Source organism: Akanthomyces muscarius, chromosome 3 (genome assembly GCF_028009165.1).
Source record: "Akanthomyces muscarius strain Ve6 chromosome 3, whole genome shotgun sequence".
NCBI classification, from domain to species: Eukaryota; Fungi; Ascomycota; class Sordariomycetes; order Hypocreales; family Cordycipitaceae; genus Akanthomyces; species Akanthomyces muscarius.
This window is the reverse complement of record NC_079243.1, coordinates 4,524,778-4,549,662: the sequence shown is the minus strand read 5'-3', so window position 1 is coordinate 4,549,662 and position 24,885 is coordinate 4,524,778. Positions and strand designations below refer to the sequence as shown.

At 55.1% G+C, this 24,885-nt stretch overlaps 10 protein-coding genes across 10 annotated transcripts; 6 read left to right on the top strand and 4 right to left on the bottom strand.

Moving 5' to 3' along the window:
• Nucleotides 1-243: 243 nt before the first annotated feature.
• On the top strand, nt 244-1,638 carry LMH87_002909 (uncharacterized protein; the record flags this gene model as incomplete). The annotated part of the gene is made up of 3 exons (XM_056194443.1): nt 244-312; nt 375-802; nt 876-1,638. The coding sequence occupies 3 exons, from the start codon at nt 244-246 to the stop codon at nt 1,636-1,638; spliced, it is 1,260 nt and encodes a 419-aa protein (XP_056051381.1).
• A 255-nt stretch (nt 1,639-1,893) lies between these two features.
• LMH87_002908 (uncharacterized protein) lies at nt 1,894-3,059 on the bottom strand (the record flags this gene model as incomplete). The annotated part of the gene is made up of 2 exons (XM_056194442.1): nt 1,894-2,773; nt 2,881-3,059. The coding sequence occupies 2 exons, from the start codon at nt 3,057-3,059 to the stop codon at nt 1,894-1,896; spliced, it is 1,059 nt and encodes a 352-aa protein (XP_056051380.1).
• A 605-nt stretch (nt 3,060-3,664) lies between these two features.
• On the top strand, nt 3,665-4,717 carry LMH87_002907 (uncharacterized protein; the record flags this gene model as incomplete). The annotated part of the gene is made up of 2 exons (XM_056194441.1): nt 3,665-4,019; nt 4,080-4,717. The coding sequence occupies 2 exons, from the start codon at nt 3,665-3,667 to the stop codon at nt 4,715-4,717; spliced, it is 993 nt and encodes a 330-aa protein (XP_056051379.1).
• A 918-nt stretch (nt 4,718-5,635) lies between these two features.
• Nucleotides 5,636-6,154, top strand: LMH87_002906 (uncharacterized protein; the record flags this gene model as incomplete). The annotated part of the gene is made up of 1 exon (XM_056194440.1): nt 5,636-6,154. One exon carries the CDS (start codon nt 5,636-5,638, stop codon nt 6,152-6,154), a length of 519 nt encoding a protein of 172 aa, XP_056051378.1.
• A 292-nt stretch (nt 6,155-6,446) lies between these two features.
• LMH87_002905 (uncharacterized protein) lies at nt 6,447-8,113 on the bottom strand (the record flags this gene model as incomplete). The annotated part of the gene is made up of 3 exons (XM_056194439.1): nt 6,447-7,291; nt 7,351-7,481; nt 7,539-8,113. 3 exons carry the CDS (start codon nt 8,111-8,113, stop codon nt 6,447-6,449), a joined length of 1,551 nt encoding a protein of 516 aa, XP_056051377.1.
• A 3,743-nt stretch (nt 8,114-11,856) lies between these two features.
• LMH87_002904 (uncharacterized protein) lies at nt 11,857-13,530 on the bottom strand (the record flags this gene model as incomplete). Its single annotated transcript, XM_056194438.1, has 2 exons — nt 11,857-13,369; nt 13,442-13,530. The coding sequence occupies 2 exons, from the start codon at nt 13,528-13,530 to the stop codon at nt 11,857-11,859; spliced, it is 1,602 nt and encodes a 533-aa protein (XP_056051376.1).
• A 927-nt stretch (nt 13,531-14,457) lies between these two features.
• Nucleotides 14,458-16,020, top strand: LMH87_002903 (uncharacterized protein; the record flags this gene model as incomplete). Its single annotated transcript, XM_056194437.1, has 1 exon — nt 14,458-16,020. The coding sequence occupies one exon, from the start codon at nt 14,458-14,460 to the stop codon at nt 16,018-16,020; it is 1,563 nt and encodes a 520-aa protein (XP_056051375.1).
• A 459-nt stretch (nt 16,021-16,479) lies between these two features.
• Nucleotides 16,480-18,063, top strand: LMH87_002902 (uncharacterized protein; the record flags this gene model as incomplete). The annotated part of the gene is made up of 1 exon (XM_056194435.1): nt 16,480-18,063. The coding sequence occupies one exon, from the start codon at nt 16,480-16,482 to the stop codon at nt 18,061-18,063; it is 1,584 nt and encodes a 527-aa protein (XP_056051374.1).
• Nucleotides 18,064-18,298: 235 nt separating this feature from the next.
• LMH87_002901 (uncharacterized protein) lies at nt 18,299-19,699 on the bottom strand (the record flags this gene model as incomplete). The annotated part of the gene is made up of 1 exon (XM_056194434.1): nt 18,299-19,699. The coding sequence occupies one exon, from the start codon at nt 19,697-19,699 to the stop codon at nt 18,299-18,301; it is 1,401 nt and encodes a 466-aa protein (XP_056051373.1).
• Nucleotides 19,700-22,024: 2,325 nt separating this feature from the next.
• On the top strand, nt 22,025-23,488 carry LMH87_002900 (uncharacterized protein; the record flags this gene model as incomplete). The annotated part of the gene is made up of 1 exon (XM_056194433.1): nt 22,025-23,488. One exon carries the CDS (start codon nt 22,025-22,027, stop codon nt 23,486-23,488), a length of 1,464 nt encoding a protein of 487 aa, XP_056051372.1.
• Nucleotides 23,489-24,885: the final 1,397 nt, after the last annotated feature.

The following is a 24,885-nucleotide window of genomic DNA, read 5'->3' as shown; positions in this document are numbered from 1 at the left end:
TCCGAAAAGAGCTAGCGCGGGATCATGATAGGTGGGGAGCACTCCGCCAGGGCGGGTTACAGGGAACCAGAGCGCTACAAGCACAAGCCCAGGTATTCGCAATGACGAATGCCGCCTGTGCCTGGTTAGCTGCGGCAGCTCACCGTGAAGCTCTTCTTCCCGCTTCCACAGCATTCATCTTCCGCTCAACCCATTCGGCACACCAAACGACGTCTGTCTTTGCAATCATACAGCCCGAACAAGATGGCAGACACCGATCAAGATGCCCTCGTCAGCGAGCTCTGCTCCATCACAGGCACGAGCCCCGAAAAGGTACAGCTGCTTCCCCGCCACCGCACCATCATCGAGGCAGATGCTAACCTCTTGCGCGACAGGCGACACAATATCTCGAGGCCAACGGCTGGCAAGTCTCCGCCGCTTCCAACTCGTACTTTCAGGACGAAGATGAAGGCGCCGAGGCAGGCCCTTCCTCCGCCGCCGCCACCGCCGATGCCAGCTACACAGGTCCTCGAACCCTCGACGGCCGCCCGGCACCCGCATCCTCCTCCTCGCGCCCTGCACGATCGACCGCCCAGCCCAAGCGCAAAGGCGTCGCTACCCTAGGATCTCTCGGGAGCTCCAAGTCAGATGCTGCCCATCATCACGACGATGACGACGACGATGACGACTACGAGGATGACGATGAAAGCCGCGGCAACCTGTTTGCCGGAGGCGAAAAGTCTGGCCTGGCGGTGCAAGATCCCAAGCAGCAGGATAATGGTCCGAGGAAGATCATCAGCGACATTTTGGCCAAGGCCAGAGAGTAAGCGGCGCCCATTCTTACAGATGCTGCAGCAAGTTGCGACGAAAATGTGGTTGCTAACACTCAACAACAGAAACGCTGGCCGCGCCGACTCCGAAGACGAATCGAGTAATACCGCTTCCCACCAGTTCCGAGGCACCGGCATGACGCTCGGCGGCGATGGCGTTGAGAGCCGAAGCATTCCCGACCCCAGTGGCTCGTCGTCTCAGCCTCGCAGCGGCGAGCCCATCGAGCGCGTGCTGCACATCTGGCAAGACGGCTTCAGCATCGACGACGGCGAGCTGCGACGCTTCGACGACCCCGCCAACCAGCTGGACCTGTCCATGATCCGCTCCGGCCGTGCGCCTCTGCACCTCATGAACGTCCAGCACGACCAGGCCGTCGACGTCAAGCTCGAGCAGCACGACACCCCGTACAAGGCGCTCCCCAGAAAGTACAAGCCCTTTGGCGGCTCCGGCCAGCGCCTGGGAAGTCCTGTCCCGGGCGCCCCGGCTGCTGCTGCTGCTGCGCCTGCCCCGGCTGTGTCGAGGAGCTCTGCTGCTGCTAGTGGCGGCGCCGCCCCCAGCAGCCCGATCCCCGACATTGACGCGTCGCAGCCCACGGTCACGATTCGTCTGCAGCTTCCCGACGGCACGAGATTGCCTGCTCGGTTCAACACCACCAGCACGCTCGGCGAGCTCTACGACTTTGTCGGGAGAGCATCGGCAGAGACGCAACTGCGTCCGTGGGTGTTGGTCACGACATTCCCGAACAAGGAGCACACGGACAAGAGCCTGGTGCTGGGAGAAATGCCCGAGTTTAAAAAGGGAGGCACCGCGGTCGTCAAGTGGAAATAGAATTGGAGATTATAGGTAGACATGGCAGTGCTTGCCCGAATGGAGACGTCAACATGATTGCGAGAATGCTTTGCTAGATATTATAAACAGCCAGGTTTGAGCTTATGTGCGTCTAGTCGGCGACTAACTTTGCTATAAAAATGGTATCCGGTGCCACGCCCCCCCAACGCCAAAAAGAAACAAGCACAAATAAAAGAGAAAAAAACCAAATGCATCGTCAGAAATTCCCAAACTCCCTGTGCAGTCCCTCCAAGCTTACATGGAGAGCGGCAGTCCACCCGGCGCGTCGAGAAATTTAAAATGCTCAATGGCAATTTGGCAGTTGAGCATGGCGGCGTTGAAGCGGCCCTCGCCCGGGGGCAGCACCACCATGAGGTAGGTATTCGTCGTGAACTTGAGGATGAAGAGGCTGAAGCGCGTGCCGGCCTTGTGCTCCATGCGGGTAAACTGCTCCGCGTTGCGAGGCGTTCCCGTGAAGCGCGAAATGCTCTGCTTGAAGTGCTTCATGATGTTGGACATGCGCTCGAGGCGGTCCTCGGTGGGGTTGCGCGTGGCCTCCTTGGACGTCCACGACGACACGGCCAGAAAGGAGGTGCGCTCAAAGAGCAAGATTTCCTCGGCCTCGATGGCGAGGCCGAGGTTGGCGAGGTTGCGCTCGATGATGGCGAGGTTGGGGACGAGGTCGTGGATGATGCTCGCCCAGGCCTTGTAGAGGCTCTGGTCCCAGATGGACGTGGCAAAGGGGGAGATGTCGACCTTGGCGGGGTCGCCGCCGATGGAGGCGACGTACTCGACGGAGCGCTGGCGGACGATGCGCACGCGCTCGTCGTAGACGGCCTCGCGCGAGGCGGGCACGACGAGGTCCATCTTGTGCACCAGGATGTAGATGCGCGCGGCGGGCGAGTACTGCAGCAGCGCCGAGAGGATGGAGACGTAGGTGGCGAGGTCGCGGTCGACGTCGCGCGACTCAATGTCGAAGACGTAGATGAGCACGCCGACGTTGGAGAAGACGTGCACGCGCTGCTGCGAGAGGTAGTTTTCCATGAACGCCTCCTGGCCGCCGCAGTCCCAGAGGTTGAGCGTCAGGTTGCCGAGGAACTTGACGTGGGAGAGATCAATGTCGATGGTTGCGCCTCTGTTTTTTGGACGAAGTTGTCAGTGCATGGTCCTTGGGAGAAAAGGTCGTCACCGTGGCGGGGGTTGCATCGTGGGTGAACAGCATGGTAAAGGAAAAAAACTCACAAGCGTCGGGTGTCGCGCGCAATGTAGTTGCTAAAGATGATGCTTCGCATGCTCGACTTGCCGGAGCCCGACTTGCCCATAAGAAGCACCTTCTTCTTCTTGGGCTTCTTCACCTCAAGGCGCGGCTCCGCGGCTGGAGCAGCGGCGTCGGTGGCCTTGCCCTCGTTTTTGGGCGCCATGCTGGGCGACGAGGACTCTCGTGGGCTCGGCGGCTAATCTTGTCGTCGGGAGCAAGCGATGAGTGGACCTTGAATTCGCGTTGTAGCTGGCGGCCGGTCGGTCTTCGTCGTGTTTGTCTTTTGCAGAATGCTGTGAAGAGTTAAAGTCTCAGCTGCTGGGTGGGAGCTAGGTTGAAGCTTGAACGACTTCGGCGATGATGGCTGGGGAAGGTGGGGTAGCTATCGTTGGTACTCCGTGGAGCGTTAGCCACGCACTACTCAGTACGTAGCTCCCTGCTACACAGACTCCCTGCCATGCGGACCATCCCGCCGGTTGCTACAGTACGGCACCGGCAGCCGTCTGAACAACCGTATGTCGAGCAGGCTTTATCAGTTCGTGGCACAGGCCACTCAGCTCCGGCGAAGCTTGTCCTGAGCCGGTGGGCACACTAATGCTGACGAGGTGCCGGATTCCAACCTCCGCAGGGTCCATACCCGCCGTTTCTTACGCCGCAACTCCGCAACAGTCTGTATACTTATAAATAGCTATATACTACTGAATCTATTGATCTCTGTACTTGTAGATCGCAAGGGGAACACTGCTTTAGCTCTTCAAAGTCGTCAATATGGTTTCGCAATCCGTCGTGCAACATTCAAACTCGCTTATATCCAATAGTCTTTCCAGCCCTGTCACGGCTCTATTTGTCGGCGGCACCAGCGGAGTCGGGCGCATCACGCTGCTCAAGCTGGCCAAATTTGCAAAATGTCCGCGGATCTACCTTGTTGGCAGATCACAGGCTGCTGCAGATGAGATCATCGCAGAGTGCCGTACCCTGAACCCGCAGGGACACTATACCTTTCTCCAGGCAGATGTGAGCCTCGTCGCCGGTGTTGACAGATTCTGCGAGACTTTCAAGGGATTGGAGAGCACCCTTGACCTACTCTTCTTAAGTCCCGGCGTGTTGAGCATGGATCGCAGCGGTATGTCATGGTCAGAATACAGCAGAGAAGCACACCAATCTTACCGTGTGGTGGAATTAGTAACATCCGAAAACATCCACCTTCTGGCTGCCGTCAATTACTACTGCCGCATGCGAATCATCACCTCGCTTCTCCCACTGGTGCAGCGTTCTTCGCTGAGACGCGTCATGACGGTTGCTGGAGGCGGAAACGAAGGGCCGTTAGACCTCGACGATCTGCAGGGTCTCCGCGTGCCCATCCCACAGCTGCGCGGTCACCTGTCCACACTGATCACCTTGGGGCTGGAGACAGTAGCCATCAAAGCGCCAAGCGTCAGCTTTATCCACAGCTATCCCGGCTCCGTAGTTACCGGACTCTATCGCGATCTGGAAAAGCCGCCGTTCGACCTCGCCAGTGCTGTCTCGATTGACGAATGTGGGGAGCGGCAGCTATACGTAGCGACTAACGCAAGGTTCGCCCCAAAGGAGCTGCACAGCGTCGGGGTGAGTATGGAGGGTGCTGATGTCACGGTAGGCTCGAATCGAGAGCCTAATTCCGGAGTCTACACTGTTGGAAAAGACTGCGAGAGTGCATCTAAGCAGGTTCTAAACTCTCTAGCAGACCTGAGGGAGCAGGGCGCGGTTCAGCGTATCTGGCAGCACACTATGGACCTATTCAGAGAGGTTTTAGAGGCACCTACTATAAAGAAACAAGGCTGATTAATAGTATTCTCGAATCAGTTTCTACTTAATAAGCTATTTAACAAATTATACGTGCAACACGCTTTAGCTTTGGATGAAGTCTAGTGAGTGTGCCTCGGAGACGCTGGCATTGCCAAATCTTTTGCTAGGCTGGTGTGGCTGGTGTGGCTGGTGCGACACCGGGATCTGATGTATGTGGATTGGAGAGGTCTTCTTCAACACCATCACGGCGCCGTGGAACAATGATCTCGGCAACGGGTTTCCGCAGAGTACACAAGACATATTTTTAGCCTTCAAGGTATCCAAGAACAAAGGCCACCATATTCACTCAGTCTCCTCTCTCGCGACGAGCACAAGACCACCGACTGGAATGCTAGCTTTGCCGGAACGCAATGTCTCACATTTCAGCGCTGAGCTCTATTTACCAGCCGAAGGCCCCCCAAAGCTTCCCACCTTGCCACCCTTCTCGGATGGCCTTTAGGTGATAAAACTGCGTGGTGCATTTGAACCAGGCGCGGCGCGCCTCGTCCACCCATCTTGGCCCAAGAGCTTGCCGATCGTTTGCTGTGGATGTCGATGCTGACCTCGACCGCTACATATGTATCGTGCACTTTTTACCGACGCATCGGCCTAGGCGACGTCACATTCCTTCAATCCTCGGCCTAACCCGTAAATAATCTGCAGCGGTCGTGCCATTGGCCGTTCCTACACCACGCTACAGATTCCGGGGTGAGACACCGCCGACAATGCGCGTCGCCTTTCGAGAGTCACGGGCTGGTTCATCCACCTAAAGGCAAGAACAATGCTCGCACCATTTTGCTCTGCTCGTAAAACCTACATTGGCTCTTTAAGCTCCCAACTTATATATACAAACGTCGCGCGGCCAGCTCTTCTCATCGGCCAAGTCTCCCAAGCGCTTCCAGCACCCTCTGCACCATGAAGTTCCTCGTCACGTTGCCTCTTCTGGCTGTGGCCGCGACGGCGCAGATCGCCGCATCGTCGCAATCAAACCCTTTGCCGAATACCCTGGCCTCATCTCTACGGCCCGCGACGCCTCCGACAATGACGACGCCGACAGCCACCAACACGGGCAGCAGCGGCCCAAGTCCTTCCTCGGCCCTCGGCAAGACGCCACAGGCCGATCTACTCGCGCTTCTCGCGCCCGTCGTTGGCACCATCTCCGAGAGTTTTCAAGCGGCCAACAACAACGCGGTCAAGGCCGAGCAGGACGGGCAGGCTCCCGCTGTGGAGGCGGCTCTGGACGGGATCATCTCAGCCCTGGAGGAGGGCACGCTGACGATAGCGCTGGCGCTTCAGGGCGTTGAGAAGTCACGGCTGGGCGACCTGCTGGGCGGCAAGAAGGGTGCGCTACACGAGGCGTTGGATGGCTTGCAGTACAGCGTGGCAGACATTGGCAAGCTGCTGCAAGGGCTGGTGCATGGTCCCTCGGGGTAGTAAGACGAAACCGAGAGGCTACAGAACTCAGGGTTCAATGACTGTTACGAATGTGTTATTTTGTCATTTGGTTCCAAATTCGGTTTTTCGCCTTCATGTCAAAAAAGATACGTGTCACTGTGCAGAGCCAAGAACAATGCAGTTCATGGTGATATTCGTTTCGATGCTCAATACTGACGTGCTATCTCGAGGCACTGATTGCCAATAATGTTGAAGTTGAATAATAAAATAAAAACATTCCCAAGAGTGACCCAACCTAAAACATTAACTAGGTGTGTAATTATGAAGACGTCTACTTCTTCTCTGCCTTGACCTCTGCCAGCTCCACAGTACCCTTTTCCTCATCATCGTCATCGGCGCTAATCTTCTCCGACGAGGCAGTCTCGACACCGGCGACGGCATTCTCAAATGCACGGCCGCGCTTTTCGGGACCAAACATGGTAGAGAAGATGATGCCAATGGCAATAATGGCTGTAGCAATGCCCATCACAGGGCCGTAAGCCTCAACTCTGTGGCCGCTCTTGAGGGTGATAAATGTCTTTTCGGCAATGGCGTTGACGATCTGAGCAGAGGGCGACGAAATCATGTTACCAATCTGGTAGGTCACGCCGGGGAAGGTAGATCGGTATGCAGGAGGAGAAAGTTCGTTGAGGTGGATGGGGATGACGCCCCAGGCACCCTGGACAAAGAACTGCATGAAGAAACCTGTCGCGCTGAGCGCGGCCTCACCACGGGGCAGGATCCAAGCGGGGATGAGAATGGCCGACATGAGGGCTGCGCCGATGATCGTACGGCGACGACCAAGGAACTGGCTCGCATAGCCAATAATGGTGCCGCCAACGCAGGCGCCGACCTTCATCATGATGGAGGCGCGAGAGGCACCCGTGTTGGAAAGTTCTTTTTGAGTAAGCATGAAAGTGGTGTACGAATCTTGCGACGTGTGCGAATAAAAGTTGAACCAGGTCATGAGGAAGATGCAGTAGACACACATCTTCCACTCCTTGGCCACCATTATCTTGGTCTCGCGCCAAAAGGCGCCAGGCGAGGATGCCTTCTTGCCCATCTTCTTGGCCTCGATGAACTGCTGGGATTCGGGGAAGAGCATTCGGATGAGACCAACAGCGATGGAGAGGCCGGCTATAAAGTTGTTAGTATGGGTTCGGTGCGCGGGTGGAGGCGCTGCCAAGAGATCATACCTCCGATCCAGAATACGGTTTTCCAGGTGTCGACGGCGCCACCAACGCCAAGATTGGCGCATGCTGCCAAGACATAGCCGAAAGAGTAGCCTTGCTGCAGGATTCCAGACATTAAGCCACGAGCGTTGGACCTGAGAAGAGTTAGTCAAAAGTCCAAAGGCTCGGCCCTGCTTGTTTGGTCAACTTACGGGCACTGTTCAAGAGCCATGGCAATGGCATTGCCGTAGACACCTCCCATGAAAAGTCCAAAAAGACTGCGCACGGCGAGAAAGTGCGAAAACTGGGAAGAATATATTGTGGCAATCTGCAAGAGGCCGAGGATGAGCATGTTGAAGACCATGGGCCACTTGCGGCCCCATTTGTCACCGGCGAGGCCAAAGACGGCGGCGCCGACCGATCGCAGAAGCAGTGTGAGGGTAATGGCAGTGCTGATGTCGGCCTTGGAGCGGCCATAGTACTTGGCAAGCTTGACGGTCTGGATGGAGAGGGCGTGGAAGTCAAAGGCGTCGGCCACCCAGGCGAGCCAGCCGACAATGAAGAAGAGCCAGGCCTTTGGGGTGAGTTGGGCAAAGAGGCTAATGGGGTTCATAAACTTGTCGGGCTGTTGCCATTCGCATCGCGTCTCGCCGTAGGCATTGCTGACGACAACGCGCTGCTTCCAGATGAAGAGGTCGCGGAGCGACTGCTTGGCCGTGGGGATGATGCCCTGGGCCAGGTCGTCGGCGGGCTCGTTGGCCACGGGACGGGCAGAGGGAGTAGCCATGGCTGTGGAAGGGAGATGGTTATTTTTTTTTTCGTTATTTTTTTCCTTTCAGGGCCAAGTTAGGATTATTATAAAATCGAGGTTTGCCGACAGAGATGGTTGATGCCGACGCTGTAGCTGGGTGGTCTGTGAGATTTGCCCCGTCGTAGATGGCCTCGTTTGAGTCTTCTTCCAATGTAGTAAGGAAGAGAAAAGAGTGCCGAAGACAGGACAAAATTCCAAAGACAATGTAGCACACTGGTCAATTTCGATGTGGCGGGATGTGCTTACTATATTAATAGTTTATTGCGCGAGGCGTGAGGGGTGTGACAGGGTAGCGGCCAACCGTGGGGAGGAGCTACTCCAACTTGCAGCTCATCTGCAAGCCAGCTAATGCGGATCGGTCATGTCTCTCCAAACATCGACTGACTAGGGCTTGTATATTCTCCTAACGATGCTCATGCGCATGGCAGAATTTTCATTTTGCTTTCGGCGCGCCGTTACTCCTTAGCGGTGGGATTTCTTTCACTGGTTGCTTCTTCACTCCGCGAAGCATACATCAAACAAAGGCCACCAGAAATAGTAAATAGACTTGAAAAATACAACCGTTTGCCACACGGGGAATTTGGGCTAGATCTGGATTGCCATTTCATGTCTCGAAGCGCGGACCCCAGCTGGAGCACGAGAATATGCCGTATGTGCTGGCTCCTACTCCTGCTAGCGACTACTTAGGGCAAACGCCACACTGCATCCGAGCAGGATCACAGCTGTGGTGGCTGTTATGCTTCCGTGATTTTGCGAGCCAGAGCGGAGCGTTGGGGAAGCGGAATTTGCTGTTCAGGACACCATCTCGCAGCCAACTCGGCGCCACGAGACCTCCAGCCCTGGTCGGTGCATGTAGGCTCGCCGCCTTTGCCCGACAAGCCCGAGTTGTAGCCCTGCGAGGGTGTGGGGAAGTGTCGAGAAGGTGTGGACGTGGTGGCTGCATGTGGTCTCACAGCCTGGTCGTGAGCAGTACTGGTAGTTTGTGAAGTTACTTGGCATTTGTCGATGCTGTGCCGCACGCAGATTTCGACAGTTGGTGCGTTTTCTCTGTCTTGGCCGCCCAGAAAATGTCGCAGAAACGAAAACGGCGTGTTCCTAGTTGGGACGAACCACAATATCCCCAGACCAGCGTCGTTTTCGGGGTTCTGGGGTATGTTGCATTGAGCGCCGGGCGGTCTGTTGGCAGCACATCATTGTGGAGGCGGAGACAAGGCCGCCCAGACAAAATGCGAGGAGGCTCGTTGGACCAGGGCAAGGTTTCGGAAGGCTCGAGTCTGGGCACGGGTCCGCATGGGGTAGAGAAAATACACTCCGCACCAGGGCCACTATTTTCGTGTCAGCATGAATTCGAGGGAAAGTTGCAGCGAGGCAAGAGGTTGGCTGCTTGGGGGTGTGGAGGTCGACAGAATCTGTCTGGCAATCATGATGTTGGTAGGCAGTACCTTGGTGGTAGGTGACAGCTGGGCACTGGCCAATGTCGCTCTGGTGTCATCGATAATTTGCCGGCCATGACAAAGCCATCCTGCCTACAGCGTTTGCTTCTACTGCCAGTTCTCCGACTTTACCCTCCGATTGCGAATGAAGCCAGAGGGAAAATGCATTGCCCTCGACCGCACAAGCACCTGCAACTAGCCTAAAATTAAGCTTACAACAAGCTCCGAGAATCACTTTTTAGCGTTCCAGTCCCAATGGGGTTCTGGCCCGTGAAGATCCCCGTGTCGTCCCCCGCGCCAATGTTCCAACCCCGCCGCCATTTCTCGACTCTCCGCGTGGGGGGCACCATTTCCTCAAATCTCTGCGAGCACAGCCAGTGGCTTGTTCTACAAGACCGCGCGAAAAGCACTTGATCTGCGTCAGGGTAAACACGGGCTCGCTCAGCTCGCAGCTTGCGGAAGTCTACGGAACTGGAACTCGCCCCGGCGCATTCAACGCAGCAGCCTCGTCGCGGCATGCCTGCACCACGACACTATCGTACCATTTACCGACAACCGGGCTGGCCCTCGAGCAGGGTGCATCCTGGCAGACCATATGTATATTGACTCCGTCGCAGGCAGCAAGATAAGGAAAAAGGCGAATCACAGCCCGCTGTGTATTCGGTGTGTCTCCATTCCGTCCTCCAGAGAATCAATCGGCCCAGCGCTAGTCGCAGACTAGAAGGCCAACGACGCCACGCGACTCCATGTGTACACACGGCTGAGTGCGTGTCTAACTAACAGTTTGGCAACTGGCAATTGACCTCCAGCGCCAAGACCGCCATGATCGACTTGTGTGGCGCGCGCCAATCCGCCCACGTTCGTCATGTCCATCGCCATGTGCGCACGTCTCTCCTGCAGTACTGCATTATCAAGTATCACTTGTCAGCTGCGGAAAAATTAGAGAGTTCAAGCTGGAGTATAATCCAGACTGGCTCCGAATCATGGCCTTCCTAGCTCAGCCGCGTCTGCAAAAGCAGAAGCAGGTCCTAAACTCTCAGAAAGACAGGCTGACCCAGCGTCCCCCGCGCCAAGACTCCGTCTGATGGCTGTCCCCAGACGGAATTACTGAGAAATGAGGCACAAAACGTCCTGCATGTGTCCCCTTTCAGCACAAATTACGTTGCCCATATAATCTTGGCAGTGCGACCGCCAACTATCGTCAAGAAGCCGCAATGAACTGCCATGAATGACGCCCGCCCGTCCGGGTGGACCGTCCGCGTGTGTGTGCCCAGACAATCACAGATTGGGGCTTCAAGCCACCGGCTTCTTCTCCAGCCACCACCAATTTGGCCTTTGCTCTTTAAATGATATGATCAAATCCCCCTTACCCACCCCACAAGTGTAAAAGGCAAGTCCTCCGCCGCCACCGCCACTATGCAGGGCCTTGTTCGCCCGCTAGCGCCATGGCAGCAGTTCGGTCAGTCGCCGCGCTCGATTCGAGCTGGGCGATATCTTCCTCACTAGCCGAATGGATATTGCCAACACAGCCGGCGGCTATTGATGTGCCGAAATTGTTCCAGACCTTTTTTAGTCAGTTCTTGCTCTGCCAAGACGTGTCAGCCCACGAAATGTGCTGCTAGTTTTTCCCCACAAAGCCAGCCTCGCTCTTCCGACGTATCACACAGGTTGCTAAGTAAACGACGAGCACCCCCATGGCAAAAGTCCTGTGCTGGATGCAAATACCATCTCTCGAATAATCCCTCACAGAGCCCCATTTCCCCCTCGGTCGGCAAAGACCATGTAGCCCTGCTACCCCGCGCCCCAGAAACGGTGCTGACAGTATATCCACACAACCTCGCTTGGCGAGTAATACTCTGGAGAAGGCAATTGAGCTGCGTGACTGGTCGGTACCCCAACTTTTGGGCTCGGAACATCCCACGTCGAAGAGAATAACTCGGAGCTGGCCTCCCGCATGGCTTCGCGCATTGTTAACCTCATTTGGTATCCCGTTTTGGGACCCATCCTGCAACTGATCAATGTTCAACGTAGTCGACAATTCCCACGAAGAAAGCAGCGTTCAGTCAGTGTGACCGCGCAGTTGCGTAACCTCAGGTCGGGGTATCTGATCTATCTATTTTCTACTTTACAGCTGTTCTTGAGTTTTGTACATAGCCATGTCCTCTCAAGACCGTTTGACCTTTGCTTGGTTCACTCGAGAGTATCGAGTCAGTCATCCATCGTCAAGGCTAGCCTTACAGACATCAACTGGTATTGTCTCCGTGACAGTCACCATCCATTCTTCGTCTAGTCAATCCGGTCCTTGCCTCGAGTACGTGCTCGTTTCAGCTCCGGTGTTGTGAGTGACGATCGAACAGGCAAGTCCCCAACTCCGATGGCTTTCACAGCGCCGTCCATATCCACCGAGAATGATCGACCGCGCCAACTCACAGTCGTGCCCAGCAGCACGGCAACGGTCCAAATAGGCAGCGCCAGAATCTCACGGACAACCCAAGCTAGAAACCATTCTTGAAACGGCCGTTTATTCATGCCACCGCCTCGTAGGGTACCCCTAGCAAATTTTGGGGTGCTTTCATCCGTGTTCATGGACTTGCCAGTATGGAGATGTTGAAAGGTGAACCAATCTACTGTCATCCACACCACCATGGCAACCAGCCAGATGCAGCCCGCAGATGTCCATTTTTGCGGAATACCGCAGTAACGATTGAACCAAGGCAGAGTTGTCAGCGCAAACGCAAGGTATGCACAGCAGAGAATAGATTCGACGCCCGGCTCGACAAGAGTCGCAGCCAGCACGGTGAATTTGCGTGCGCGAAGCCATCGAACTCTCCGCGCCGCATACGAAGCGACACCCATACCAGCCATGGGCTGGATAACAAGATCTCCCCAAACGATGCCGTGGTTGAGGAAGCCTGGAATCTTGGACTTCCAGAGCAGGTCACCAATCAGATGATCTTCGCAAATGTTGAACGAAAAATGATCAATACCCGCTGGCTTTGGTGTAACGCCTGGAGCGGGAGGATGTGAAGGTGCGGTGACTTGGTCGAGATGCGATTTGCGGAACATGTTGCTCTTTCCTACAATACAGGGAGCAACTCCGACAGAGTTGATGGCGCCGTAAAACTTGACGTGCGTAGTCGCCATGAACATTTCGTCGAGGCGGCCGCCGCCCTGGTTCCATATGCGGGTGCCGCGACCTTCGCCCACGTTCATTGTGCCCATGTCGTTGGCAGTGCCAGTAGACGCGAGCAGAGCCTCTTGAGACGCCGCATCGTTGGTATAGTCCACCGTGTCAATAACAAGGGGCATATGATGCACAAACTTGTATGGCTGCACAACCCTGCCCTGCGGCGCAAAGCCCGACAGCTTGTCCACCATGCGGCCGAGCACCCCCGTCGACACCCAGACATTGCAGTCAATAATCCATATAATGTCGCTTTTTGCTTCTCGATACGCTCTGCTGATATTTCGGATTTTAGGATTCGGCCCTAAATTTTCAATGTGGCCGTTGGGCCCGTGGAGGATGGGGTCCTTGGCCTCGACGAGGATCTTGACGTCGAAGCCCGGAAAATCATGGACAAGCTGCTCTAGGATCGAGTATGCGGGGTCACTGATGTCCTCGACGCAGAGACGGATCGAGCAGCGGTCGGATGGGTAGTCTTGACGGAACGTCGAGGCGATGCAGTCGTAGAGGTTAGGCTCGATACCCTTTACCGGGCGGATGATTGTGACACTAGGCGCATCGCTGCCGAGCCTGGCCGAGACGGACGGCTTAGGGTGGTTCGAGAAGTAGTAGAAGCTTGATTCCAGCGTTAGCAAAAAAAAACGGTACGTTTTTCAACCCATGGCAGGGTGGCCATTGGTCACATACATTGCGCTGATGCCGACCGTTTGAACTACGACAATGAAGCAGCACCAAAAGAGACAAACGACTGCAACGGTCTCGACGAGCCAGGACATTGCTGCCGCCGTGACCAGTTTTCAGGCCTGGACGGTGGACGAGCGTGCGAATGATGTTTGCAAGGACCTGGCCATTACCAGCAGCACTCGATAAAAACTCCTAGACCGCGGAGCTTTTCTGCTTCCGTGGTTTCCGAGCGAGGGCAAAGGACGTCAGGGCGTGAATGGTGGTGGAGCAGATCAACTGTGCCTTGTGATGGGTCCATGTAATTTTCGGCCTGTGCCTTCTTCCATTTGAGACGCTAAGCTTGACACCATGATTGCTTCGGTCAGACTACGTTTTGATTGAAGGTCATACAGCAGGAAGGTCCCGTCGGCTTTTTTTTCACTTTTTCAATTTCACCTGAATCATACCATGTGCAGCTACACCGCCGAAGCGCAGCTCGTATCTTTACGCGGGAAACGCCGTTCAAAGCTTCATAGCGAAAAGTGGGGATCTCACAAACTCGTGATCTCCACCAGTAGAGCTCCATAGTCAAGAAATTTCTTGCCTGCTCCCATCTCCTTCTCTCTTCTTCTACATGTGGCTGCGCTGCAAGGAAATTCTTCGACGCGCCAACTGCCAACGTCTGGCTGAAACTGCTTGATTGTCATTATTGTTGAGGCGACCCTGCCTCGCTTGCTGTCAATGACCATGCTCTAAAGGTAAGCGCAAAATTCTCTCGGGCGAAGCTCCTGCGAGCGCGTCTATGACAGACATCTGCACAAATCTACCTCCCATCCCTCGAAGCGCTTTGCTTCTACCCCCGCTGTTAAGTGATGACACCAAATTTCGGTGCTTAGAGAATCCATTCATTTGGTCTCTGTGAAGGCTTCTGAATAGACTACAACGGTATCTGATACAGCATACTCAACTCACCTTGCTTATTTTACCATCTTGTTTTCGAACTGGCGCTAACAAGACGAAAGATATGATCAGGACCAATCATGACTGAAATAAGAATCTCGCTTCCGCCTACCGCGGCGCCGGAGGACGCTGCTCCTAAGCCCAATGGCCAGGCTGCGCCCAAACGTAAAGGCCCGCCGCTGAATCAGATATATTCCTTGCCTGTACCGATTCGGACCTTTCCGCTTCCGGCATTCTATCCCAACAATCCCATCTCTATAATCCACGTAGCAATCGCCTGGCTAAAGCAGACTGTACGTCCACCACCTGCGGAACCCTCCATCGTTTTTCGTGGCGTGTGGTCTGAAAGCACCAACTCCATCCACGTCACCGAGGAGAAATCTACGAGAGGCCTGTGGGAGCAGGGCTTCTTCGGTAAAGGTAGTCTAAGCCGAAGTGAGCCAAATTGGCTGCGCCGCGAGCTCGTTCGCAAGGGCCTCCAGGAGACACACGTCAGTGAAATCCTGACAAACCAGCGACGACAAGAGCGCGCCGAGGCGAAATGGGAGCGTGCCAGGCTCGAGCAAGAGGCTATCCGTCAGACAAAGCTGAGCGAGTCGCAAAAGGTGGTTGTTGCAGTGGACGCCGCGGCGGTCATTGTTGCCCCAGTCGGCCCGGCTGAACTTCTGGCGCTTCCGAACTCGCTGTCCGATATCAGAGTAGCGAAAACGAAGCCAGCGACAACGTCAATTCTTGTAAACGGTGACTACCTAGCACCACCGCCCGAGGTTTCGCTTATTGAGCAGCTTGCCGGCGTTACCTCTGACGCTGCTACCAACAGGTCTGCGACAACTCCGCAGACACCGGCATCGCGCTCCCGTGGTAGTTCGACGGTTTCCCAGGACGGTTCCGAGAAACGGCAAAAGAGTGTGCGATTTTCACCTAAAGTGGAATCCACTACATTTGATTTCTCAGACCCCCCAAGCTTCAACGCCACACTTGATGGAAAGACTGCCGAGTCGACATCACGCCCCGAAGACGCCACGCCAGCGTCAGCGGCTGAGTCTACCAAAGACATCGTGGTCAACAAGGAGCACCTGCAGCTCACTCCAGAAGAGGCTTTCTTCCTCAAGTTTGGCTTAGGTGCACTCTCTGTCACCGATCCATACTCGGGGCTGGAGTTGTCGACTATGGATATGCTGCGCTTATTCCGCGAGCACTCCTATTCACCACCGCGAAACGGGCCCGATGCACCCGACCTGCAACCAGACGACAGCTTTTTGATACACTATGTAGTGTATCATCACTTTCGCTCGCTTGGCTGGGTTCCTCGCGCCGGTATCAAGTTCGGTGTCGATTGGCTTTTGTACACTCGCGGGCCAGTGTTTGACCACGCTGAATTTGGCCTGATTGTGGTTCCATCCTACTCGGATCCCTGGTGGAAAGCCAACGGAAAAGCCGCAGAGCCAAGATCGTGGGCATGGCTTCACAGTGTGGTGAGAGTGTTGTCGCATGTCACCAAGAGCCTGGTGCTCGTCTATGTGGATGTGCCACCGCCGCCTGTTTTTGATGAGGCCATTGCATCCGGCTTGACGGATGCGCTGAAACTGTACAAAGTAAGAGAAGTCATGGTAAAGCGATGGGCGGCCAACAGAAACCGGTAGAGGAGGATTGTTGTATATGATAGATACCCATTTTGTGTAACATAAGGTTTACCCTCGGAAGGAGGATGTACATGCATGGACAGGCTGCGCATTCGACACGAATGATGAATATTTATTGGCTCATATTTCATCGCCAGCAGCCCATTTGTCTACCATTGACGAATTCGTGACCTAGTAAAAGCTGTACTGAGCATGGTCGAGGTAAAAACCCCGGGACCGGCCGTGCCCGGACGGTGATGCGCAACGGCCGAGGCAGCTCCCCCAGAGTTTGAGCTTCCTCCACATGTCGGCAACTACCACAACCCACAAACCTCCATATATCAGCGCACCCCTCTCCCGCTCGTCCGAAGGCTTTTAATATCACGTACATTTCTTCTCCAAACCCAATTGCCTGTGAATAAAAAGAATACCACCAAAAATAAAGAAAATACCGGCAACCTCCTCTACCGCTGGGAAAAAATGCTCTCGCCCGGGCGAGTCTTGATGCGCAAGGCGCCTCGGCTCCGTGCGGGCTTAATCACAACCACCCGCCACAGCTCGAGCAGTGCTACAACATCGCAAACCACGCCGCATGAGCCACAAGACCATCCCGGTCTATGGGAGACGGGCAAAAACAAGGATGCAAAGGATGCCGGGCCGTCTGCACCAGCGACGTCGCAGCCGCCATGGCGTCTAAAAGAGCTTCGCCAGCAGCAAGGCCACCACAAGCAGGCGCTCATCCGCCGCGCCGACCTCGCCACCGGTCCGCTGTCCTACGTCGTCCACGGCGACCGCATCGCCGTGCGGTCGCAGGAGAGCGGCGCGTCGATCACGCTCGACGCCGCGGCGCTGCGCGACGGCTGCCAGTGCGCGGCGTGCAAGGACCCGTCCTCGGGGCAAAAGTCGTTTGCGTCGATTGAGATTCCCAGCGCGCTGTCCATCGCCAACGTGCGTGAAAAGGCCGATGGTCTAGGTGTTGCCTTTGAGAATGAGATTCCGCGCTTCGTCTCGTCGTCGCAGCAGCACGAGACGACGGTGCCGTGGGAGAGCCTCGAGCTGGCGTTTGGCGCACGATCACCCCTCGACATGGCCGTCGTCCCGCCGGTATTCAACTCGGTGCGCGCCCGCGCGGGCATTGTGCTCTGGGACCGCGCCGCCATTGCGCAGCGCGTGCGCACCATCGACTACCACGCATTCATGTCCGACGACGGCGGCGGCGACGCTCGCTGGGCGGTGGTGCTGGACCTGGTCCGCCTCGGGCTCGTGTACCTGACCAACGTCCCGCGCGACGAGGCGTCGGTCGTGCGCATCGCGACGCGCCTCGCCAGCATCCGCGAGACGTTCTACGGGCGCACGTTTGACGTGCGCGCCAAGCCAAACGCCGAAAACGTCGCCTACACGTCGGGCTACCTCGGCCTGCACCAGGACCTGCTGTACCTCGACCCCCCGCCCAAGATCCAGATCCTGCACTGCCTCGACAACTCATGCGCGGGCGGCGAGTCGCTCTTCAGCGACGGCGAGCGCGCGGGTCGGCTGCTCCTCAACCACGACGCCGCCGCCGCGCCGCTCCGCGCGCACCCCGTGCCGTACGCGTATACGCGCAACGGGTACAGCTACGCGCAGCGCCGCCCGCTGCTGCACTACGACCGCGACGGCCGGTTCGAGAATGTGTTTTGGTCGCCGCCGTTTCAGGGCGGGCGGCTCGCCGACGAGGCCCCGCTGAAGCCGTGGCTCGCGGGCGCGCGCGTGTTCGAGAGGCTCATCAATGCCGACGCGGCGGTGCACCAGAGGAAGATGGCGCCGGGCGAGTGCGTTCTGTTTGACAACCTGCGCGTCATGCACGGCCGCACGGCGTTTGATGCAGGAGGAGGAGGCAGCAGATGGCTGCGCGGCGCGTATATTGCGCAGGAGGACTTTGTGAGCATCGCGACTCAGATTCCGCGCGAGATGCTGGCGGAGAGGGGGGGAGACGAGGGGGTGTGGTACGAGGGCCATGAGGAGAAGCTGGCGGCGCACGGGGAGTGGGCGGCAGAGGTGCAGGAGCTGATTACGAAAGAAACGTAAAAATATGCACGTAGAATTCTTTCCTGGCTTAGACGGACAAGGTTTCATTTTAACGATAAATTATGATGGATGAATTGGTGGTATATTGTGCTGTTGTTATTCAATAGCCCTTTGCTGAATAGACGCTTTTACTTTCCCTCGTCGAACAATGCATAAAGTCGTAAACTACCCCATGATGATTACTCACTCACATTCCTAAACTCTTTTCTTCGTACAGGTCGCAGCCCCGGGGGGCCTACTCCCACTTCCTGGCTTGCACGCCGTCTGGCGGGACCGTCTCGACCTTTCTGTCCTTGACGTCGTTCCAGTCCGTGCTCAGGCTGGTGCCGTTGCTCTCCGTGAAGCTCTTCATCATGGCGCGCTGCTGCTCCGGTGTCGCACCCTTGTACATCTTTTTGAAAAATAAGTTGATGTCACCGCCCTCGTCCTCGTCCTTGCCGTCCTCGCCCACGTCGAGCTGGTCCCAGTTCTTGGGACCGGTGCGCGACGACGACGGATACGCAGGTCCAGCCGCTGGGGCCGCTGCTGGTTTGACATCGGCGGTGGAAGCTTCAGCGGCAGCTGTCGGGGCAGCGGGCGACGGGACGGGTGCAGCTGGCTGGTTGAGGTTGCCGTCGGATTTCAGCTGGGCCCATTTACCAGGTGTCTTTTTGACGAGGGTGAGCTCGACCTTGTTCGGTGTGACGGTGTACTTGGAGGCGGCTGTGTCGATCTCACCCCACAGGTCGAGCTGGAACGCCTTTTCATCGCCGTTGGGGTAGACGACGCTGTTGAGGTGAACCGAGTGTGGCTGGAAATCGACCTTGAGCTTCTCCTTGTTGACACCCTTGGAGAAGATGGACACCGACATGGTTGTGGTGCTTTGGAATTCTTGCAGTCGTAGAGGGGTATCGCTGGGCACAACGGGCTTGGCAACAGCAGGGGCCTGCGTCGTCGTAGGTGTGGCAGTCGCAGTGGTGGCAGTGCTAGATGCAGCCGACTTCGTCTCTTCCACGGCGCCAGACAAGTCTGCGAGCTTCTTTTCTTCGGGTTTGGCCGGTACCGTAGCCGTTCGCGCGGGGTCGTCTGCAGGCAGCTTCTCCATGGCCGAGAGAATCTGAATTCGCAGTGTGCTCGCCATGCGCCACTCTTTTGCGTTTGCCGGTGCCTGTGCACCGCCCATGGCCATGGCCGCCGCGCCGCCGCCCTGCTTGGCATTGTTAATGTCGTCAGTCCGCGCTTCGTGCATGGCGTCCTTGGCCGTCGCGATCCAGCGGCCCGTCTCGGGATCTCTGAGGTTCGCCACGGGATCTTCCTTCTCGACGGCCGGCGCGCCCTTGATGAGCCGCATGGCGTAGACGCAGCAGGCGTCGGCGTCGGCGAGCCTGCCTTGGCGGAAGTGGGCGACGGCGCGGCGGTAGTTGGCCTCGATCATGAGGGGTCGTTTGTTGCGGGCGTAGGCTGTGTGCCAGGCGAGATTGGCGTCGTCGAGGGCCTCTTCGTAGCGGCGCAGGTTGATGAGAGACTTGGACCGCGCGAGCAGCCAGGCCGGGTTTTGTGACGACTGTAGCGCCTTGGAGAGCTTGGTGATGGCGCCGTCCCAATCCCTGGCCTCGGCGGCGGCCAAGCCCTGCTGGGCAAGGGTGATGTGGGACATGCTTGGGGGCACTTCGATGCGTTGCTTGTTTCGCGTGGCAGGTTTTACTTGGTCTATTTTCGAGAGAAAATTAAGAGAGAAGGTCAAGGTGGCAATGTTGATTGAAGGAGAAGAAATGGTCTCCCAGTGGCGGTAGTCGAGATGCTTCTATGGATAGTGGGGCAGAGAGCAAACGGTGCTCGTGCACGAGCTTGGTCTACTATGTAATATAAAGTAATAAAGAGATTTGAAACTCGCAACTTAAAGGAAACAAAATCAACGATACACCAATATAACACCAATCATCCGTGAGCCAATCATGGCTTCTGCCTCGCCCTTCCGGGCATTACTCGAGTACTAGTGCCCTGTGCGGGAGTAACGGTGTCTGGGTCGGGTATCATCAACGTGGTGTCGCTCGATAATTAGCATCCCGCAGAGTAGTACGAATAGCCGGCTGTGCTTCTATCGTCATCTAGCTTCCACAGGGTCAACTGTGCATGCACCGAGCAGCTGTCGAGCTGTTAGGCCGAGCTGACGAGCGTTGCGCAGTCCAACGCGCGGCATGCGAGGTGTAGGGTACGTGAGGTAAGATTTGGCCTTCTTTTTAAGTTGTAAATGACCTCGACTTGGCCGGACTGCGCTAGGTTAATCAGAGTACCTAGGTGTCTCGTCCGGCATTAATCCCAAAGCTCCAGCAGCAGCGGCCTCCTGCAGACTACGCAGCCTCATGTGGCAGCAGTGCGAATTCGCAGATGAAGCCGGCCGTCACGCGTGGTCGAATGATGCATTGACCCAACAGAGCAGGTTCGGAAACATGACAATCTCAGTTTTCGAGCCGTCCCCAAATGGTCGATTGAATTTTCAAGGAATTCAAAATGTAGTGTTGGAAATTCTGCTAGCAAGCTGTGCTCTAGTTGCTGTATTTGAGTCGGCACCAGTAGTAAGCTAGGACAGCGGGCCTCTTGCCACCACTCAACTGCCAAGGCAGTTTCCGGAGACAAGGTACGGTCGCATCTCCATTCCCTGCACCAAAAGTATCAGACTTTGGTACATATAGCCCTGCTCAACCTCCTCATCTTGACATCTGCTTCGTTGGGGCTTAACTACTGCCTCTGCAATGTCTCAGCCTAGTCCATAAACTCGAGTGCTATCTCCACACTATCTTAGGTGAAGGCCGACACTTCCGGTCCTTTTTGTAAGCGTGGATTTCTCTAAATACTATTCTCCAGCGGAGAACTTGGCACGCGATTCGGCAGGGCGTAAAGGCTGTTGCTACCGACTGTGTGACTAGCTTTTACCGGTTAGCTGCGGAAACCGAATTCCGCATTCTAGCACTAAATACTCACTTGACCTCACTAACATCAACTTGGCTATTCAAGTATCAATAATCCTCTGTTAGTAAAGTTACTACTCTGTGGTCCGAAAGCAATATAAATTGTTTTTCCGCAAGGTGCTCCAAATTTTTCTAGCAAATGATAGCAAGTATTCCCAGCTTGTTAGAGGTGAGAAGGCTAGTTTGCTCGTCTTTAAGATGACGACATCGTGCAATTGTCCACAATCCACATAGCCATGAGGAGAAAGGAGGAGAGAACACTAGACGAGAACACTAGACGAGAACAATTTGTCGTTAAGTTCTAGCCGCTGGGGCCAAGGTGATATAAGGCGCAGGCAACGACATGTACCTAGTTTTAGAACTCTTGGTGGGCTGCTCGCAAGCATAGCTCAGCTAACGCTACCCTGTCTGAGGCGTTGGTGTTGAACTTAAAATTCCTACCTGAACTGGCCGCGAATCTACTGTTCAGGTTTATCAAAGTGGCAGTACTTTTAGCTTCCTGCAAGCGCAATGACTAGGCGCGTGCCACTTGAATCGCCGGAACGCATTTCCGAGCTGCATCTACGGCACCAAATACAACCCTGGAACCCAGTTACAGGGGCCCTCTTAATTTTGTAGCTCCGCGGATGATTGCAAAGTAATATGGCACTGACGTAGACACAAGCATTCAGCTCAGTTTACATCGTGGTAACTTGAATGTTTCGGTAGGGGCAATCACCCGCGGATGGCAAACTTTCACATTTTCCGCGGACGACAAGCCTTCACGTTGCGTACTGACTCGCGGGTTGAAGCTATTCTTTACGGTAGCACCTAAAAACATTCCTATTCTATAAGTAACACGACTATATAAGAATGAGGATGCCACACCAAACAAGCTCACGGCAGACTCTCACAGAACCATCAACCTTTGGACAAGACAATCAAATCATACACACACATATAATTACGCCAGTCAAAAACTTCGCAAACTTCCAAGACTACTATCACCTTTTTGTTTCTTCTTCGACTAGCACATGAACATGACGGAGATCAATGCATTCAGAGCGAGAGTTGGCGATATCCCTGTGTACGTCCATGGCGAGGCAGGCTACGCTGAACATATAGCCACCTGGAACACATACACAAGCCGTCGACCGCTAGCTGTAGTACAGCCATTGACAGTTGCACAAGTTGCCATAGTCCTCAAGGCTGCCAAGTCTGCGAACATCACTCGAATCACTGTTCGGGGAGGTGGCCATTCGTTTGAGGCTCTAGGGCTGGGCGGGACTAATGGAGCACTGGTCATTGACGTGATTCGTCTAAACGAAATCACTTCTGACCCGTCCAAAGATGTTATTACGGCAGGAGGTGGTGCTATGCTGGGAACCGTCGCGCAGTATGCCTGGGACCATGGAAAGAAGATGCTGCCGATGGGTACCTGCCCAACGGTCGGACTCGGTGGTCAGATTCAGTGTGGCGGCTACGGATTCTACACACGCACCTTCGGTACCTTGACTGACCGCGTTATCGACGTGGAAGTTGTGACGGCCGACTGCGAAATCCGCCATGCCAACAAAGACGAGAACCCGGACCTTTTCTTTGCGATACGAGGGTCGGGTACCGGTTCGTTTGGTGTGATTTCCAAGATTACTCTGCGAACGAATGATGCGCCGGTTGCCGTTGCCAGCTTCACGATCAAGTGGAAGTTGTCCCGTGACGACATTCCGGAGGCTCTGGCAGCTGCCGCTAAAACTTGTGCCAACGCTCCTCTATCCGTCAATCCAATGATCGTATCTTGGTTGGGTGTCTTGGAGATTTCAGGTACCATACTCGCCGAGACCTCAACTGAGAGAGACGCCGTCTGGAGCAGTTTTATATCGCAGCTGCCACATCCAGACGAGGCTACATGCACGCCACGGGATCTCATAGACACCGTGACCAGCGTGGGACTGACGCAAACCTCGGCTCCTTGGTATCCCGACCTACGGAAACTAAAGCGCGAGGGGGCCGAGCACGAAAGGTTTATGAAGATCAAGGCCGGGTTCATGCCGGAGCTACCGAGCAAAGCTTTCCTGGAAGAGCTGACCAAGCTCATTGTTACGCAGCCCACATCCGGAGTACGTATCCAGCTTCTCGGCTTGAACCCCGGGTTCAGGCCGTCGCCTGACACGACGTCGATCAAAGTACGCGGAGCGCCATGGCTGATGGGCATGTCGGTGTGGCTGCCGCTGAAAGAGTACGGCGGAAAGGACGGAGTCGTTGCTGAGGCTGAGCGGCGACTCCCGTGGATGATGAAAGCATACGAGCTGTTTTACCCGTTGACAAATGGAGGCTACCTTGGAGACGACGACTACGACGAGGCACTATATGGCCGCAACATGATGAGGAGCTACTACGGCCAACATTTGCAGCGTCTAGGGCAAATCAAAGCCAAGTACGACCCTGGAAATGTGTTCAAACATCCGTTGTCGATTCAGCCCACAACTCAGTCGCGCTAAGAAGAACCCTAGTTATCAAGAGAAAAGAAATATAGCTATAATTTCTTCCTGCTTATACAACTGCCTGTAGTTGCCTGACTCTACCGCGCATTATGACAGATCGTGTCCTAACCCAGTAGATTGATTGAATAGCGCCGCCATGCTACGTTTGTCTCTATGGCGAAAACAAATTCTTCCACGAATGATCAAACTTTTCTTTTGTCACGAGAATTTGGCACACAAGAGTAAAAGAGTATGGACTTGCATTTACACTTATGATCGAGAAGATGCCCTTTTCCACTTGCTTTGCAACCGCGGCATACAGTATATCGATCGCGATCGGGGTACTCTGGTTGATGTTAAAAACGTTCATCTCAGAGTTGACATTGAAGCGACGCATCTCGATAGAAGGCGGCCTATCGATATAACCTTCCTCCCCTCCCTACCTACTGGACCTCACCAGTGAGAGGATGCGAAAACTTGCCGTCGACGACAGGGCGTCTGAATTCGGCGTCCCAAAGTACACTTCGATCAGGGTTTAAAGACGTGGAGGACATTTTTGTTTTATATAGGTGCCCTTGATTTTTATATGTACAAGTGGCAGAAGGGAATGAAGCAATCACTTTGTAGCATTTCAAAGTTTATTCAAGAAAACAGAGTATACGGATGTCTGCAGGCAAAGACTGCCATATATAAGATAGAATCCGACTTCATCGAAGCCAATGTTGCCTCGCGACGTGGACACGTCAACTGCACCAATGCGCCTAGTGTGGCCCTGCTACCGCGTACATGGAATGACGATGACTCTGCCGCTGATATGAGATGGTGCTTCCACTTCCTTGGTAAATTCGAGCCCCCAGAAGAGTGCAAGGAAATTGTGCTGCTTTCCGGTCCAACTCAGTCCAATTGAGTCTTCAGCTATCAGTCTTCATTCTGATCCCAGGGAAAGCCATTCTTACACATGAGCTCATCCCTGGGCAGCTTCGTGAAGACGATGGCATGCATTGCATGCTTGCTCGCATCCAGGCTCACAACTTTGTAGAGTCCGCGTGAGATGTGCTTGGCGACCTGAAGAAGTGCTGTGGGAGTTTCGTAAAGAATGTTGAAATCTTGCTAGAAAGGGTAGCTTCAAGTTTATTCGGAAACATCTCCTGTTGGGACATTGTGGAGTGACATGCGAGGTACTGCCTACCCTCCCATTGATCTTTTGACTGCAGCCTGATTGTACACACTGCTACGCTGCTACTTTTCCGTTGGACACGAAGGCAAGCGGGCAGGGCAGCCTTCTTTGCGCTAGGAAATGCTCTGCCAACTAACCGGGCGTTTCTAGCTAACCGGGCGTTCCTAACTGACCGGGCGTTTTATGGCGGCTTTTGGTATCCCGCTTAGTGGAGTTAGCTCCTCTGAATTAACATCGA